Source organism: Plectrocnemia conspersa, unplaced genomic scaffold (genome assembly GCF_051122295.1).
Source record: "Plectrocnemia conspersa isolate PC_06_02 unplaced genomic scaffold, ASM5112229v1 ptg000012l, whole genome shotgun sequence".
NCBI classification, from domain to species: Eukaryota; Metazoa; Arthropoda; class Insecta; order Trichoptera; family Polycentropodidae; genus Plectrocnemia; species Plectrocnemia conspersa.
The window spans coordinates 11,031,288-11,049,627 of record NW_028277176.1 but is presented as its reverse complement, the minus strand read 5'-3'; the positions used below and the strand labels follow the sequence as shown (position 1 = coordinate 11,049,627).

General features: G+C 29.1%; 1 protein-coding gene across 1 annotated transcript in view; it reads right to left on the bottom strand.

Moving 5' to 3' along the window:
- The window catches only part of LOC148228188 (QRFP-like peptide receptor), a 76,420-nt gene extending 58,370 nt beyond the window's left edge, over positions 1-18,050 (bottom strand). The window contains exon 1 of the mRNA XM_088199837.1: positions 17,583-18,050. Within this exon, the coding sequence (XP_088055963.1) occupies positions 17,583-17,860 (278 nt within the window). The 5' untranslated portion in view covers positions 17,861-18,050. The remainder of the gene's footprint in view (positions 1-17,582) is intronic.
- Positions 18,051-18,340: the final 290 nt, after the last annotated feature.

Genomic DNA, 18,340 nt, shown 5'->3' with positions numbered 1-18,340 from the left:
CATATTTAGTTTGTATAAAATTTATTGTTTTTGTGTATTTAAAATACATGTATTATTTATTTTTAATAATAGAAATAATGGGCCTAATATTTATTCTTATAAAATATCGAAAGATACAATTTTGTCACCATAATCACATTTAAAGATACAGATTTCATAAGCAGATTACATAAAAGACCACAGATTTCATAAGCATTTCTTGTTATAATTTATCAGTGGCGTAAGTCAATGATTAACACCTGAATTATACAAGTTAAAATTTCACACAAATTTGAATTTTTATCGTGTCTGTGATTATCATAAATATAATTCAGATTGATAATCAGTGATTATTCATCATGTATAAGGTTCATGTATAATGTAGAGAACGCCTTTGACACTTGTACAATATGATTTTGACAAACACGATCTAATTAACTGATTCTTAGAATAGTCTGTCTACATATAGATAATTAAATTTAAATAAAACAGTATGCCTGACAGAAGATATGTTGGTTCATGATAATAATTAAGTTAAAAAATTACCTAAAAATATATAATCTAAGCATTCCAAAATAATTTTAAGATAAAATATATTTAATTTTTAAAATACTAAAAAAAATTCAAGTACAAACGGGAAATTTTGTGTTTTCACTTAATTCCTTTTACCACCATTACTAAATTGAGCTTACAAGCTTTGTTTTTTCATTTAATATTTCCAAGTTTACTTTTTATTTAATATTCCCGAGTCTTGAAAATAAATTAAGTAATCAAATCATTATTTTTTAAACGTTAGTTAAGCTTTCAAGTCAAGTGACACTTTTTATTTATAAAGACTGTAAGCCGATACACAAAGGATGTAAAGCGATATATTTTAATGGGTAGAATTAATTTGTTAAATATTTAGCATAAGGAATTAATCTGATATTGTAATTTAAATTAACCTAACTCTTGTGCAACCCTTTTATGAAATATTTTCAATACTAAAACAACAAGAATGCCATTGATCTGAGCTACTCCCGTTTTTTTTTATGTATATTGATTATAAAGTGCTTCGGGCTGTATTTTGTAGATTTGTTTACATAAGCTTCTTAATAAATAAAACACGATTTCTGTTAAGATGTTATTATCTATTATTAAGACGTAATTCTACTTATATCTATTTTTTATTTTTTAATATTTATTTGTCATTGTTCAATTTTGAGAAATATTTGGCAAAAATAACGAATTTATTCCTGTTTAAACAAAATAAAATCGGAGTACTTAAAATAGTTTCAGGATGTGATAAAAATAAAAAGGATTTAAAAATGTCAATTTACAAGGAACAATCTATCAATCAAAGAGCAATCAATCAATAAAAGAAAACAGGTACATGAGATACTTTTTAGAGCAATGAAGATAAAGCTTGACGAAGAGATGTTGGTCTCTGGCGATTGTTGGGATTCATATTACAAATACATGTAGTTATTTTATTTTTTAAATATCCTCGTCTGCTTATTTCGAGTCATCCAATTGAATTGGATTCGGAATTTCCTTTAACTATCAACTGTCATTATTATATTATAATTCTACTTTGTAAAATGTACGACTACGATTCATAAATGCTATCATTTTTGTGTCTTGAGGAATGAATTTCTTCGTGGGCAGTTATTCGTTATTCAAATTCATTAACCTGTTCAAAAATGGTTTGTCTGACGGCTTTTCAGTTTTTACAAGTATGTCCAAGTACAAAATATTTTATAATTGCCAACTATTATATATCTATTAACTATTGTATCATTGATATATAATATTTTTGTTTTAAAAAAAAACAGTTAATTGTTATTATTTGTTTTTTTTTGTGATCGTCACTACAGTTTGTATATGTTAATTATATGTGAAGTTTACTATGAGTGCGTCTGTAGCCCCCAGGCGTCTCTAAAGCGGATACAATTAATTTTTAATGGTTTGAAGTTGGGTCGGCTTCCTCTTGGTCGAAGTTCGTATGAACTAAGTTGAAAGGCTCTTGAAGTTCTGTTGCCTTGAACTCTGAAGTAGACATTTAGTGTCAATGAAAGTCTCTAAAAAAGTGAAAGTACTCGTTGGTTACCTGTGTTCCCGTATTTATACTCGTGCACTCTATAAATATTTTGCTTTTCGTCCCTTTAGGTGAGACGGACAATTACAAAACTCTTTGATATTTTGTTTGAAACAGATTGTTGTTGGCCACTAGAACAGATTACGAAAGTCGTTTGGATTTCGATTCCGATTCACAAAGCTTTTGCGGCGGATACTTTGACTAAATTTGCAAAAAAGATTTTCTCATGGTGGTGTTCCTATTTTGAAAAAAAAAAACATATTTTTGTTCTAGTCGTTTAAGACCAGTCTTTGTATATGTAAATAAATAATATAATATATTTGTCGTGGAGCTTGTTATTTCTTACCAGTGTTTATCTTTATTAAGTTTAATACCATCTTCATTAAAAGTTATCAATGTGTAGTTTTCATACACACTATAACAAATTTTTAACTACGATTATACGAACTAATATGTATAAAAGTGTATAGCAATCATTAAAAAAAAGTTGATTGTTTATGTTATTCATTGTAAATGAAATATATTTAGCTGGAGTTATATTTATTTTAAAAATCAGAATAACGTATGTATATATTTTCTATTTATCTTTTTGTGTAATATATGTACATATGTATCGTTCATTCGATAGATTTCCAATTAAACATTTTTCGTTGGATCTTCTTTTCATATATTGAAGTACAAAGTTTGGTATTCTAACTTATTTCGTTCTGAATGCTGTTTTTTTTCAAAGTTACTCGTCTTTTACGCCCTTTATTCTATTATAATTACATTTCCTTCATTTGCCTACAAATGTAGACGTTCGCTATACAATAATTTCATTTATTTACACGAATAAGACACAATTGGTCCTGCCTTACAATTCTGGTATTAACATCAACATATAATATATATTCCATTTGGTTCTCTCACGCCAATTGTGACTTTTTCATTAGAAAGTATTTTTATATATGTTTAATAAAAAAAGGAAATGTATTTTTTTCTTATGTATTTAAATTTTAATTCCTTTGTATATTATTATGACATACGTTGACTTATTACAATTTTCTTATTTAATATCATGCTATGTACATATTCTATTGTATATTTTCACTTTTATTATTATGATAATTCAATATTAGACGAAATAATAATATTACATTTAATATGATTCAATATTAGACGAAATAATAATATTACATTTAATATGATATTTATATTAAGGCAACTAATAAATGCGTTATATATAAATATATTATACAATACATCTTATACAGGTATTATACTCGTACGCATTGCAGAATATAAATTTATCAGAGCAACTGACAATGAATTATTTTTTTCTGTCAAGGATAACCTAAGGAATATCCAATAACTGAACGCGTATTTACGTGACACGAATTTTCAATGGACTAAGACGCATTATGTACGTTATGACTTATGGTATTTATACAAAAATACGCTAATTACCGAGTATGAATCTTCATTAATACGTGCAAGACTTTTGCGGAAATTAATTAAGCGTTTCCGTGGGCACAATGCTCTCTCGAGTCATTTTCGTTTTCTGCTTTAATTTATTTGGCCTTAGTAAATTTAGGCATAGTTAATAAAGTAAGGCTTAATCTTAAGACAAAATCGCGATCGCTCAGGAAGTGCGTGAATTAATTACAAATCCTGGTAAATGTTTAAAATACGAAAATAAGTGATAATGAAAAAATATATTTATAAATTGAGTCATTTTAAAAATATAAATGATAAATCATAAAATTTTTATACAATAAATAAAAGTATGCATTTTAAATATAAAATTATGTAGTATTTTTTTTGTTTTGTTTCGACAAAATGAAAATTTAAAAAAAAAAAAGAAAACGTTTTGTTCTTGGAAGCTTGTATTTTTTATGGGTATCAGAAAGTTTTTAAAACTAATTTTAAAGATAATGTTTTAGAACGTATGATTTTTATTAAGATCAATATATCCCTTTTAAAAGCGATTTGTCAAGCTTTCAAAAATACATTTACTTCATCTATCATTTGTCTAAAATCTCATTTCAGAGAATAACATTTTAATTTATAAGAACCTAAGAAACCTGTCAGAGAGCAAAATAATGGATTTTTGCGGTCGTTTGTATTGACAAATGAACCAGGGCGTTGTGGTAATGAAACAGGATATTTGCTTTGTGTTGTTTTTCTTCGATGGCGGCTCGTAATTTAATAATCGCTGTTGTCAGGACCACCCATAATTGTCGCGTTGCAATAAGTTGTCCAAATTTATGTACAAAAAGGGTTATAATACGTAATGGATTGTGTTCCTCACATTTACAACAAAAGGAACAGAATATCAGTTATGGAATTCGTTTCCGAAAGAAATTATCGCTGAAAAGGTTTTTATTGACATGAAAAATGATTCCAACATAATTTTCACTTTTGAAATATTCAAAATATCGTCTCCGAGTGAGCAGGTGCAATTGTTTTGTTGCACTAGCTCCAATGTTTAGAAAGTCAAAGAAAATGAAATATAAACAAAGAATCCAGGTCAGTCTCAAATCATCTCGATTGGGCAAAAAAATATATATAGTGACGTTGATCTTCTTCCATTTCCCCGTACGTATGTAAGCCAGAATGTATGTATGTAAGCCTCGTATGTATGTAAGCCTTGATCTCGAATCTACGCTGAATCGACGCAGACGGCTCTTCGATCATTCGATCAGGTCAAGGAGTAATATTGAGCTCCCAGAGTTCATTGAATCTTAGAGACGCTTTAAAAATAACTAACTAAAAAAATATTTATAAAACCCGTATTTTTTTAATTATATCATTTTTAAAAATGTCAGTTTAATTAAAATGTTTGCAGCCAGTCTATGTGCCAAACGCATCTGTTATATATAATTTATTAATATTTTAAGCAAAAGGTTTTTCATTATTGGGATAATTGTTAAATAATATTTTGCTTCTTCGGATTGTTGAGACGCGTATTGTGACAAGTTTTTTCCTTACTGTTAATGCATCAATTTTTATAAGTGTCAAAATATCTGTGTTTTGTGTAAAATAGTTTCTTCTTAAATATATAATGAAGTCGTAAGTTAATAGTTAGTGTTTAAATTTTATTATTAAAATTAAAAGAAAAAACTAAGATTTATATGCTAATTTAAATAATTTGGCAAAGGATTTGGGACGTTGGAAATATGTGCTTTTGCTTATAAAGCATTTCTTACGTTAATATGTTCTTCTTATATTTATATTTGAGGTTGACACTTGAGAAAAGTGAGTTGGTGTGGTTTTGCTAAATATTTTTATACTATTTTTTAGAGGAAAATAACAATTTGTTACTTTTCATAGTGTAAAAAGTGGATGGTTCATTATTTTTATGACTTTATTTTAAATGACTAGTAGTTCACTGAGTTTGTCATTATTGTTACTCCACACCCAGCAAGCATACATTTTTGTAAAATAATACAAAAAAATTGTGGTTAATCTGCTTTTTTATCAAATATTTCTCTAAGGATCGCGATTGCAGCAGAACTTTGGTTTATGCCCAGATATTTATTGCTAGTTTTAAATTTTATATTACTACTTTGTGCACTTTAAAGAGGCAATAGTAAAGATTATCTTCCTTTCGTATGTAAGTTTTCTGTTTTATTCTGATTCATTTTAGTTATTCCCCTTTCGAAATTTTCAAATTAAAATTTTCTATAATCCGCATTAGTCTTTAAGTACTGTGTTGGCAACGTGTTTTTATAAGGATAAACACATTTTAGGATTAAAAATGAATAAAAGATTTCTGGTCTGCTAGTATTGCTTCTATGACGTATAAGTAGTAAATGGCGTCGCATAAGAATTGGAGAAAAATCTTTTTATAAGGCAAGGCCTCACCATAGGTAATATATTATACTTTGGCTATATGTATATGTCTAACTTAATAAAAATAAATAGCATCTGTCTATTTTAACATATTGATTCCCTGTACTAGGACAAACTTTCGTACTACGGCAAAGTTGTCGATTTTTAGATTAGCGTTCTGGCACTGGTGCTGGCACTCTTCAAACAATACGAAATCTTTGGATATCATAATATATCACGCAGAAATCCTATAATTTTATGGGCAGATAATGCTCTATAGATGGCTGAAGTTAGTCGATTAATTAAGGGATAAAAAAAAAGCTAGTGGTGTTATACCAGGCTCTTAGAAGAAGTAAATGTTTTTTTATTACAACTGGCTATAAAATTATTTAAGAAATACAAGACGTTATATTTATAAATTATTAAAATGAATTTATTTATTATATATAAATTAATATTATGAATATATAAATATTATAAATATATATGTCTTTTATAGGTTGCAAAATATGAATTGTGTGATATAATACATTTAAGGATATGACACGAAATTTCATTTTGTAATATTTATGTCTTTGCTTTATTATTATGATTTCCTGATACTGAAAAGGTTGATATTTTATTGATATATTTACTTTTATTAATAATTACAAACATTGTCAATATATATATTTTTTTTTTGGTTGTTTTGTTGTAGATTTAATGGATCACCTGTATCAGATCGTTCGATTTATTTTGCTTTGAATTTTATAAATTTAGATTGCTTAAAATTAATTATCTGTCAAAGGCAAAATATTCTTCATATAAAGGTCAAATAGTGTTATTGGACTTTGAGCCATTGAGCTAAAAGTAAGCATAAAGAGAGAAAATGAATGAAAGTAAAAGAGATACAAAAATATTTTAATATTGTAGACTATATTATTATAATTTTTAAATACACCTACTATCACTTAGCGAATCTTAAAATATATATTTTAATTTACCAGTCTATCTAACATAAAGATTAAATAAATATCTAACTTTTACAAATACTCATTTAAAGAGTTATTTTGCGTTGGTAGACCCTACACTAGCATGTACAACAAATGTGCATTATTATTTTGCCTGGCCCTGATTAATTCCAGCTGGTATGCTTAAAAAAATGTTAGACCTTATTGGACATTTGCTCTTATTTGTTTTTAACTTTTAATTCGAATTTTTTCTTTTCTGATTTCAATAGATAATAACATACTGAGAAATTAAGTAAAAAACCACATTTGCTATTTTTTATTAGAATAGATCAGTGGTATAAGTCGTGTAAGTCACATGGGCTCAAATCCCTCATGTACTTCAATGCTTTTCGATTTCAATCATATCAGTGATTATTGTAATTAAAATACTGTCGGGATCACTCTTCTAGTTATAAAGCGCATTAAACTACGGGGGCTCCAACCAACGGTAATCCTAAGGGCATTCAAATTTTATAAAAAGAAAATATTTAGCTCGCAAGGCCAAATAATATAATAAATAACAATTGCGTAATAATTAAAAGATTTTACGGACCACTTTGGCTAGCACATCTGTCGCGTTAATTACTCATTAGTATCAGAGAAACTAGCATTTTGTGCGTAAATGGTGCGCAACAGTCAATGCCTCATATTTACACAAAAACCACTATTGTCATCTACCTCTTGTATTAATAATCATCGAAGTTTGCACCTAGCAGTTTAACTTCAAAGCGTAAAAATATTTCGTTTGTTGGACCATCAAGTGATGCAATTGGCTCATCAACATCCACATCTGTGATCGAAGATACGTCTCAAATCACGAATATAAAAAAATTGACATTTAATTACATTGGGGGAAGATCAGACAATTCGAGACGAGAGTGTCAGAGACGGTTTTAAAAAATGCGATTTACGTTTGAATAAATGTTTAAAAAAACTTTATTTAAATAACCGTGACTCATTCTGCATATATCTTTACACAACAGTGGCAAAAAAATATTGGGCCATTCCGTATTTATAGGATGTTAAAAGAAATAGGAATTGTTTTATGTCAATTGACTTCGAACCACCTTTAAAAATGAAATTATTTAACCTTTTAGATGAAAAAATATATACACGTTTTATATTATCATAATATTAAAATACGTTATTAAATTTAAAGTCATAATAAAATAAATTGAAAGACAATGGAAGTGAATTTAATTGTGTTATATAAAAACCTTTTTATCATGAAAATACTTTTTTATTTGTATTTTAATGTACACGTATCAAATGATATTTTTAATTAATAAAATATGATGAAGATTGAGTCAAATTTAAATTGATTTATATCAAATCATATTCTATAAAAAAACTTGATTTTTCACATCACACAACTTTTTACATTCCAAAATGAGATCATCTTATTTTTATGTATAAGATTGGCGGACAAAATATTGCCGAAATGCGTAACTTTTTGCTCGACTGAGTTTGTTAACTTGCATGGTTTCTTTTATATTAAACTTTTCTCTCTTTATATAGCTGAATTTGCCCAAAAATGTGTGTACTTACCACTCACACTAAAAAAATATGTGAAACATTTTTATTGTGAAAATATTATTTAATATATGTACACATTTCGTTAAAAAGCTTTTAAGGGGTTCTTTAAACAAACATAAAAAACTATAGTGATTTTGTATCGTTTGTGTAATGTTCTTTTAATAATAGAAACGAAAATATATTAATAAATCAAAAATAATCATATTTTAACAACGTAATTCTCCAATTTTTTGTATAATATTTTATGAAATATTCTACATTTATTTTATGTTATTGTATGACATTAATATCTTATACCTTTGGTTTGTGCTCAAATTTAGATATGTAAAAAACAAAGGCGTACAATGTACAATGTCAGAAATAATGATTGTTTTCGTGATTGGATTGGAAACAAAAACATATTCTTATATAGTAAGAAATATTAGGCCTGTGCTTTGGAACGGGTTTGGGGTGGTACGTGATTTGTAACTAGAGGATAATTAGTAAATAATTTACAGACCTGATTTTTTACATAAGCTATGACGCAGATATAATAATGACAATTTGTTACAATCACATTTCGATTAACTACTCGACAGCGAGTGAACTGTGAACGTATTATTTAGTCTCTAGTGGAACATAACCATCCATTTTGGATGGTTATATATACACATTCCAATTGTATTTTAAAAGCAGATTTAAAACTCATAGAAAATATTTTTTTACGCGGTTATGGTTATTGCAAGCTTCACTAAACTCGATTGGCCGAGTCAAAGATAAACGTCAGAAGCACCCCTTCCTTCGAATTTTCTGCAGTAAAACAAGGAAGAAGGACATATACATTTCAATAACTCTTTAGTTAAGAAGTCCGCCATTTAACATCGACATTGGAGATTCGATCAACTAAATGCAGACCAGAAAGTCTAACTAAATCAAGATTAGATACAATTAATTCGAAATCAGCTTTCGCACAAAAACGATTCACCCAGAATTAATAACTAAATTATGTCGTCGTATAATAAGCATATAAGTAAGTCTGCATTATGTATAACCAAGCTCAAATTACGTCTCATTAGGGCCAAATAAAGTAGGTTTACAACCTACTTTTATACTTAGGAATGGGGAGGCGGAAAATCCGGTACAAAACATTATAAAAGGAGTGGAAACTTTAGTTTTATATAGATCATGCATTTGATAAAATAATTTCCGAATGTCGTGAAGCACAAACATTACTCAAAGGACGACGAATAAAAGAGGTTGGCGAGTCTTTGAAAAGTAAAAAACACGAAGGAGAATAATTCAAGCTTTTGTCTTCATTATATGTACCTTAACACACTTTATTTTTTAATATACTATATATATATATACAATGCTATAAAACTATTTTTATCCACATTCTTATAGAAGGATTTTAACAACTTTTTATGTATTAACTATTTTTTTATATACATATAAGTACATTTGTGCTGGTTGCTTAGAAAATTAATATTTGTTTTGACTTAAATGTCATCGTGTTTATATATTTATTTACTTAGAAAATAATATTTTTGTACAAAAAATTTTGAGTCACGTACAGTTTAAATAAGTATTATAAATACGTGATGTTATCGTAGCCTTGTCTGTATCTGCAGAATCGAGTCGTCTCAAAAGATTAGGTGAAAATATGAGGGAAATAGCTGCTTATTTAGACTTGTTAAGTCTCAGTCGATGCTTGGCGTAGCTCTTCTTGGTACGTGTTCAGATGAACTTTCGTGTGACTTAATAAAGGTTTACGTCTAAAGTACATTTAGAATAAGAGTGAATGTTATGCGCTATGTCTGCGCTAATATATGAGCATTTATTGATGAAATTATATTTTATTGTCGTTTTTATTATAGAAATAGTTGCGTGACCGTTGAGGTTTAAAACAGGTAGAGATTCGGTAACACTATAAGCACATTACATGACCAGCTGTCTGTACTTATCAAAGCACATTATTTTGTGTTTGTAAATGATTCTGATCGATGCGTAAAAATGTATTTGCTATGCAAGTGCGTTTTTACGCAGCAAGTAGTTAAGTAAAATAGCATTTTATTACGCTTTTAACGCGTATATGCGAAAAGTAATTTTACTAACGGTCAATGCTTCTTTGTAATAAGTTATTTCTACTTCACCGAATAGTCCCTACATATTTATGATACAATTTAGATAGATACTAATTAATATAAATTAAAAGAATATGGAATGAACTTTAATTTTTTGTTTAGTTTTTTTACAATAATCCATTTTTAAATCAATTGAGCAAAAATTTGGAATATTGGTTTTTTAGTTTTTTTCATCTATTGACGGTATACATAATATAAAGCGGCTGCCTTGCTCATTGTTTTAGTGTTTCTCATTTCTTGTTGTTTTCCATTTCTTAATAAATACAAAATTGATCCGAAGTTTTCGAAAATTCACGAGAAATATGAACATCTAAAAACTATATGTAATACAGTTTGTATTTGTATTATTATATATACATTTACAATTATTATTATTTATTATCTAGAATTAATTCAATAATAGTAAAAATCAAATATATTTGTTGGATTTTGTACGGCTGATTGTTAACTGATATATTAAATTATATACCTACTTCACACCGGTAACTCATATTGCTAGGGTCATTATTATGTATTAAAAAAAGAGGCTTAAAATATGATTTATAAATATTTTAATTGTACCGTTAATGATATATGAAATATAAACATTGAAATTCAAAAATTAATAAAGAGTAATTTAGAATTGAACGTAAACTAAAATTAGAACTAAATATAAAAATTACAACCCCTTAGTCTGTTCTAGACGTCAAACAGTGCAGAGGTGGCGAAATATGTAGGACCCCCCACACAACTTTACGTCGCATAAAGTCATTCTGACTATATTTTAAGACTCATAATACGTAATATTACCCTATATTAAATGCGTAAAATTTGCCTACTAAAGCAACACGAGCCTCGTAAAATACGTAATATAAAGTGAGCAAGAATTTTTCCATTATATTATTCATGGACGAATTCAAAATAAACGACGGTTATAAAATTTAAATAAGTGAATACTTGGAAATAGATTTTGACGGTTGACGGCCCATAAAAACCTTTCACACGTGTGGGAATACTAAAAAAGCGTCGCAAGATATCCCTGCCCGTCCCACCGGTATTAAAAGGTTTAATCCAAGATTAAGGATTCCCGCATTTATATTCAGGATGCGAATGTGGACATCTCTGCGTGTTTTTGTCGTATTGAGACGCGAGTGGGTAGTTAATACGCATACTGTATTAAACTAGGAACTTCAATACCAGTGTACCGAATACCGAGCAATTTTTAAATACAGAAATATCAATATATCAATAGATATATGTGCTTGAATTTGTTTTGTTGAAAAATATAGTACAGTCATTGAGTACAAAATCTTATACAATAGTGGTATTTTCAACAAAGTTTGCTCGCCTAAAATGATTTTATATTCTAAGAAGCAGCGATTAAAAATATTGTGTGTACAAAACTATTATGATGAAACTAATGTAATTTTATAAAGTTGTATCTAAGGAAAAAATAATTTTAATCATAGTATGTAAATTTTAAAGTACACAGAGAAAATTAAATTTTGTTATAACACCAAATTAGGATAAAAAAATTGCAAATAAATATTACAGAACTACTCTTGTTTCGCCTTTTGTCTGTGAGCGTGAGATAATTTTATTATATGAATTTTCTTATCGTAAAAACACGTGAAACATCTCACCCGTCCGCATCATAAGATTCCCTATCGAGCTCGACGGTTTACCGTTACATTCTAATTAGAATCCACTACTATTTGCCTCTCAGCCATACACCGTGGGGGTGTTACCCTGCGCTTCTAAATAAATATTTACCATTTTATTTTTATTATATAATAATTAGAGTCTCCAATTACTCGAACCATCAACTACTCGAGTATCGAATATTACAATTTTAAAATTCTCGAGTACTCGAGTACTTTCGAGTATTTACCAAATGTACCAAAATAGCTATTATTCAAATTCGTGCACATATAAATAAATAAATAAAATACTTAGTATGTTAATTTTTACAATTATTTTAACTTCACGAACATACTTTTTAAAAACAATAATGCAAAAAGTGTCTCGAATTTAATATCACTGCTAACCTTTGGTTGTATTATTCCCGTTATGGAAAAAACCCTTTCCGTTGCTGTTGATGTTGGTCTTATTGTCATTAACGCGTTGGATAAAGCTTCTAATTTATATCTGTTCGCTTTTTATAGATATAAAATTTTTTGAACTCTCTTTTTATGTTCTCTTCTTTCATTTTCTTCTCTGCTTTTCTTTTATTTCCTTCGACTATTGACAAAATAGCATTTTGTAATTCTTCTTGAATAGATTTTTTTTCTTAACAATATACAATATTCTACTTCTTCTGATTATTGCGAAGAATTTAAATCTATATCCTTCGAAGATGTATTTGGGTGAATCCCTTTCACTCTAGAGCTAAACGGTTCGCAAAGAACTAACTTTACTTTAAATGCCTTTAAAACAGACAATTTTTTTTAATTATATTTTAAGCTGAGGGATCAGTATAAACAATTTACAACACTTTACGCTACAACTGCATAGTCATAAAACCTAAAAATTTTTTTTGTTGATATTTCATATTGTTCATTGCCATAAATTAGATAAGTCGGGACTGTCTAACAGAAAACACAAAAGAAATTTCTCCGTCGTACCCACTAACATAGCCGACGACCGGAACTATGCAACTATGGAACTATGAAAAAATTATACCTGATAGTAACCGCTCTAGCTCGAGACTTCGGGCATAAACGCCAAATAAAAGCAAGACGTTAACCTTTACCGGACCAAGTTAAAGTTATTTTTGTTTCTGAAATATTTCAAATTTTTTTAATTTCGAGTATTAATCGAGTAATTTTCAAAATACTTGATTATCAAGTACTTGAAAAATAGACAAAAATACTCGAGTATCGAGTACTTGATTACTCGAATTGGAGACTCTAATAATAATGCTTTTTTCTTATAATAAATATAAATATTTTTGCTTTTGGAAACAAAAATAGTAGGAATACATTTAATAATGACTATAATAATTATATTTATTTAGAATATCGTTAAAATTCTGCACAAAATTAAAAAAAATCAGAAACATAAGTAGTAAAATTATGGAATGAAGTTAGTGGTATTGTAGGTTAATCAAATTTATTCATTTAACAATCCAGAACTGACGCCGATCCCCTAGAAATAAAAGTGGGAGTGGTGTCGCATGCAACGAAGAAAGAGATAAAGCATGCTTATGAAGCCACCCGTCCCAGTTTATTGTTGACAACAAAAATGTGTTTCTACTATGAGTCAAAGGATTAACAGAAACGTTGTGAAGTGCTCACCTTTATCAACTCTCGCGGATTATAAACTTTAAAGCTTTATAAAATTTTGAATAATTTTTTTATAATCTATTTATAAATCATCTAATTGTACATGTTTCATATTTTCATAAATTTGTTTTGTTACTTCTAAATCGATAATAAATATAAATTATTTAAGTAAATATTTTATTATATATAATTGGTATTAAAATTGCATTAGAATACTAAAAAATCTGTTCACATCTCTTAATATCAGCTAACCATCAACCGATGGATACCGAGCGATCAAGACTCTTTGCGATCGTGAATCACTGACGGTAAATAATAACAATAGTGTTAAATATCGTTTTTGAAAATACTCTCATTTTTTTTTTTTATTAAACGGCAAATATTTGAGGAAGCCGAAACGAAATGTGTCATAAAACATATTTTCGGACTGTTAAATAACGATTTCCTGTCCCTTTTCGATACACCGCCCTCACTACCCCACCTAATCTCTAAATGGATTTTGCGAAGAATTTTGTGCGATATATATTTTATATAGAGAAATCAAATATTAAATTGAAATTAAAATAATCGGGTACCCTCTACAAATTACAGGGTACTAGGTTCTTTTAAAACGTGCAAGTACCCTGGTACATAGTTCCAGTTTTACTCGGGGTTCCGGTGACCCAGAGGCGGCGTCACAAGAGTATATACCCCTCTCGGATACTGCGCACTCCAGTGTCTGCCCTATAATAATTATTTTAAATAGGTAATTTAATGATTTGCGTTTAATTCGACACAAAATACAAGAGACCCAGCAATTTTAGTCTAAAAGTCAATAGATTTAAAATTATTTGGCCTTCAAAGTTTACATGATTTTTTAAATAATAGTGCATATATTTATAAATCGAGTTATTTGATCAAAAATGTACACAAACAAGCAAAAATCACGGCCGCAACCGTATATATCCGAACACACAAAGTCACTATACAATAAAGCCACATGCAAGACCACGAGCATGTTTAAGTCCCATGTATGAATTATTTGGTATTCTATTTTCGTTCTATCTTACTTAGACGTGCGTTGAATCAATAATGCGCAATACAGTCTATAAATTTTAAAAACCACCACCACAAGAGATAATGATTTTTGATTAAATTAATTTTACTTTAACATTTGGATATTTCGGGAAAATATTTGTGACATATAGAATTAAAATTATCCTTAGCAAAATTTTTCGAAGAAAGGCAAACTTTATAAAATTAGATAGCAACAAACTTAATTTACAGGCAATACCATTAAAAACTACATATGTAGAGTTAAATATTTTTTGTTTTATAATATATTTTTACAATATTTATTATATAATATTGAATAAGAAGTGTTTTCACAATAGTATACATAACACGATTTTTATTAATTTGCCTACTGGTATTTTACTTAAATTATAATTTATAAAGTGATTTTTGACATGACCCTCTTTAAATAATTGCTCACTACCTTATAAAGAAATAAAAATATTGGCGTGTTTACTCTTGAATACAAAATTTTTCACTTAAGCCATATTGAAAAAACATTAAAATAAACTTAGTCTAAGATAATTAAAATAAACTTAGTCTAAGATACCAAATTTTGGCAATCTGATGATTCAAGTGGAAAATCTATAAACTCCAATCTTATATAGTGTTTTTTAATTTTAGTTGGATCGTCTGTGTCAATTTGGCTTGAGCTTCACCTTTATCAAACACAAGGCTAAACTAGTGTATCAGAAATAATAAATCATAATTAATTAGTAAGTGCTTCATAATGAAATATTTGGCTTACATGTATTAACCTATATTGCCGGAAAAATGGGGCGAGACAATTTAGGTGCTGCTAATTCATTAATATCTTAAAAACTTGTTTTAGAATACATATTCATATAAAACATGCAACGGTAGTTTGGTAGGTAACCTGTTCGGAAGAACAGCTTTTGACTTTTGTATAGCTTACTGTGAAACAGTTATATCAAAAGAACGCATTCCTTAGTCACTTGAATTGTGCTAAGCAACTCGTTATATAAGCGTTATTTGTTTCGAACAAGATTTATAAGCGTCATATCATTTGTTTCGAACAAGATTTATAAGCGGCAGATTCACCCCGCCGCCTGCCAGACGCGCCCCCACTGACAGACGCGAAGGTACGACCTGAGACTCCCGAACACGGCAGGAACTACCTCCAGACACTCTCACTACCTACAAGGCCTTTGAGGATCTCCCACAGACATCATCCCTACGTCAGCTTTCCAACCACCGCTCGGAGAAAACATCTCGCCATTTATCGTCTGACGCAATTGTAATATAATCTAATAAAAACTCAAACTAGATTCCACTAAGCGTTACACTGGGTACGAAGTCACACCCTCTAGGGTTCCCAAACCCTAAAAAATATTATATGCATTTTATCAACAAATAAAACAAAAATTAAATATCAACGCCACTGGGGCGAAACCCCGCAGTTGAGGTTGTTCCTCAGAAACGGCGCAGACTCACCTAATCAATTATGTTCTCACTCTGTGGATGCAGCTCGAAGCGCTACAGTTTAGGTGGGTGTACTTCTGTCTATAAGGCATTCAAATTTCGTGGAAGCTCTGAAGGCTGCAATGAACGGTGCCAATGAGGGTCTCTTTCTGGCGGATGCCTTAAATGTGGGCATGACCGGCCAAAGACGTAAGCTTGGCAATTAGCAATTTGCTTTTGTGAGTGGCCTACTTTAAGACATTCTAAGGCTAAAAACGAAGCCTCCAGCGTCGGGCATGATAACTTTGGCCCTCGTCCAAAAAAATACCTTTGCACTTCTGATTGACTCAAAATCCCTGTTTTTAAATGTGGTTTAAAACAATCGACATCTTTGACATCTCACTGAGGATTAATGGGAAAACCTCTCAGAAATATCTTATAAGGAGACCGGTTTTCTATTTTTTATTTGAAAGCACTTTACTAGAATTTGTGTTCAAAAAACGTTGGAAATGATTGAAATGAAATATGGTTACGAGAAACGTCGTCATATTATTGGTCGCAAAAAGGTCGCATTATATGTTTTGATATATTTTAAAATAAAAAATATTCCAGTAACGTTTTGTAATTTTTAATTGTAGATTCTTTTATTCTAGAATCTCGTCTGTGGCGTCCTGAACGGTTTAATTTTAGGAGCTTTGTTATTAAGCTATATTAAAATTTTATCACTGCTGTATTTATGTTCATATAAATATCAAGCGGTGGATAACTTTCAAATAAATAATTATTCAAAAATTGAAAATCCCACTAAAAGCGTCTTATTAAATATAATTTGTGTCTTAAATCTAGAACTTTTCAACGTGACAAAATATTTTATTTAAAATTGCTTTCAATTATTTAACAACATATTTAACACATACAATAAATAAACCATAATAAGCAAATGAGAAAAAATAAACTGATTTTTAAAATCGGTTTTAAAAATTGTTTTATTAACGGGTTTTATAAAAAATATAAATAAGTATTATGAAATGTAATCGATAGATTTGGTTATCGAACCTCTGCGCGCGTTGGGTTCTGAAAAATCGAACAGGCGCGAGACGATGACGTTAGAATACGAGAAGTAAATATTTATCAAGCTTATAATATGTATAAAGGCTCATAGGAAATATATTTGTAAATAAATAAAGAAGTATTCTAAGGATATAATTATTCAATCCTCAAATAAGATACTTGAAATTTTCTTCTTTCAAAACTACACTCGTATATTCTATCGTGATATATTTTTTTTAAATTATGTAATAGTAGCAATAAAATAGTAAATACTTACTTTCTCATGTAGTGGTACTTGATGACTATGATGATGACCAGCGTATTGGCAGTGACAGAAAGCAGAAACACCGGTATGTAGAAGCTGATTAGGATCGGATCAGGATCGATGAAAACGCTCATGAAGCTTCCTGGCGGAAAATTTCCGAAGACATTTCCAGAAGCGTTTACGGTGTAGAATCCATTTCCGGATTCTGTCGTCTCCTCGTACTCCATGTCGAGGAAGACTTCCGGAGTCTGACCGGAAGTCTGTATAGGAGGCTCTTCCGACGTGAACATATCGTTATTTTTTTTAAATTTCCACTAAAAGCTCGGTCCTATTCGACGACATAATGTATCGAAAAGTCACACAAGTCTGCACTTTAATAAATATATGTTTGTAGTTATTCACTTGTTTAATTTATACACTAATAAATTTGAAGCAGTGTCTTATTAATTATAAATATTTAAAAAATCTATTTGTTGATTCCTTATTCAAAAATAATTTTATAGTATATTTTATTCGCTATTCATTTATTTTTTTATAAGTGCATTAGTTACCTATTCATAAATTAGTTAAAAGTATATTTATTAAAATTTTCTAGTGCCTACATTATTATAAATCTACTAATCGCATTTAAGGCCCTTTCTATTTTATTTAAATCGGTCGATCCAATCGCACAAAACTCAGCCTGTAAATGCAGAATAATTTGAGCTGAGAATTTGATTTACTTCTTCCTAAGAAGAAAATGATTGCTCTTTGTGTGAGATAACTGCGTT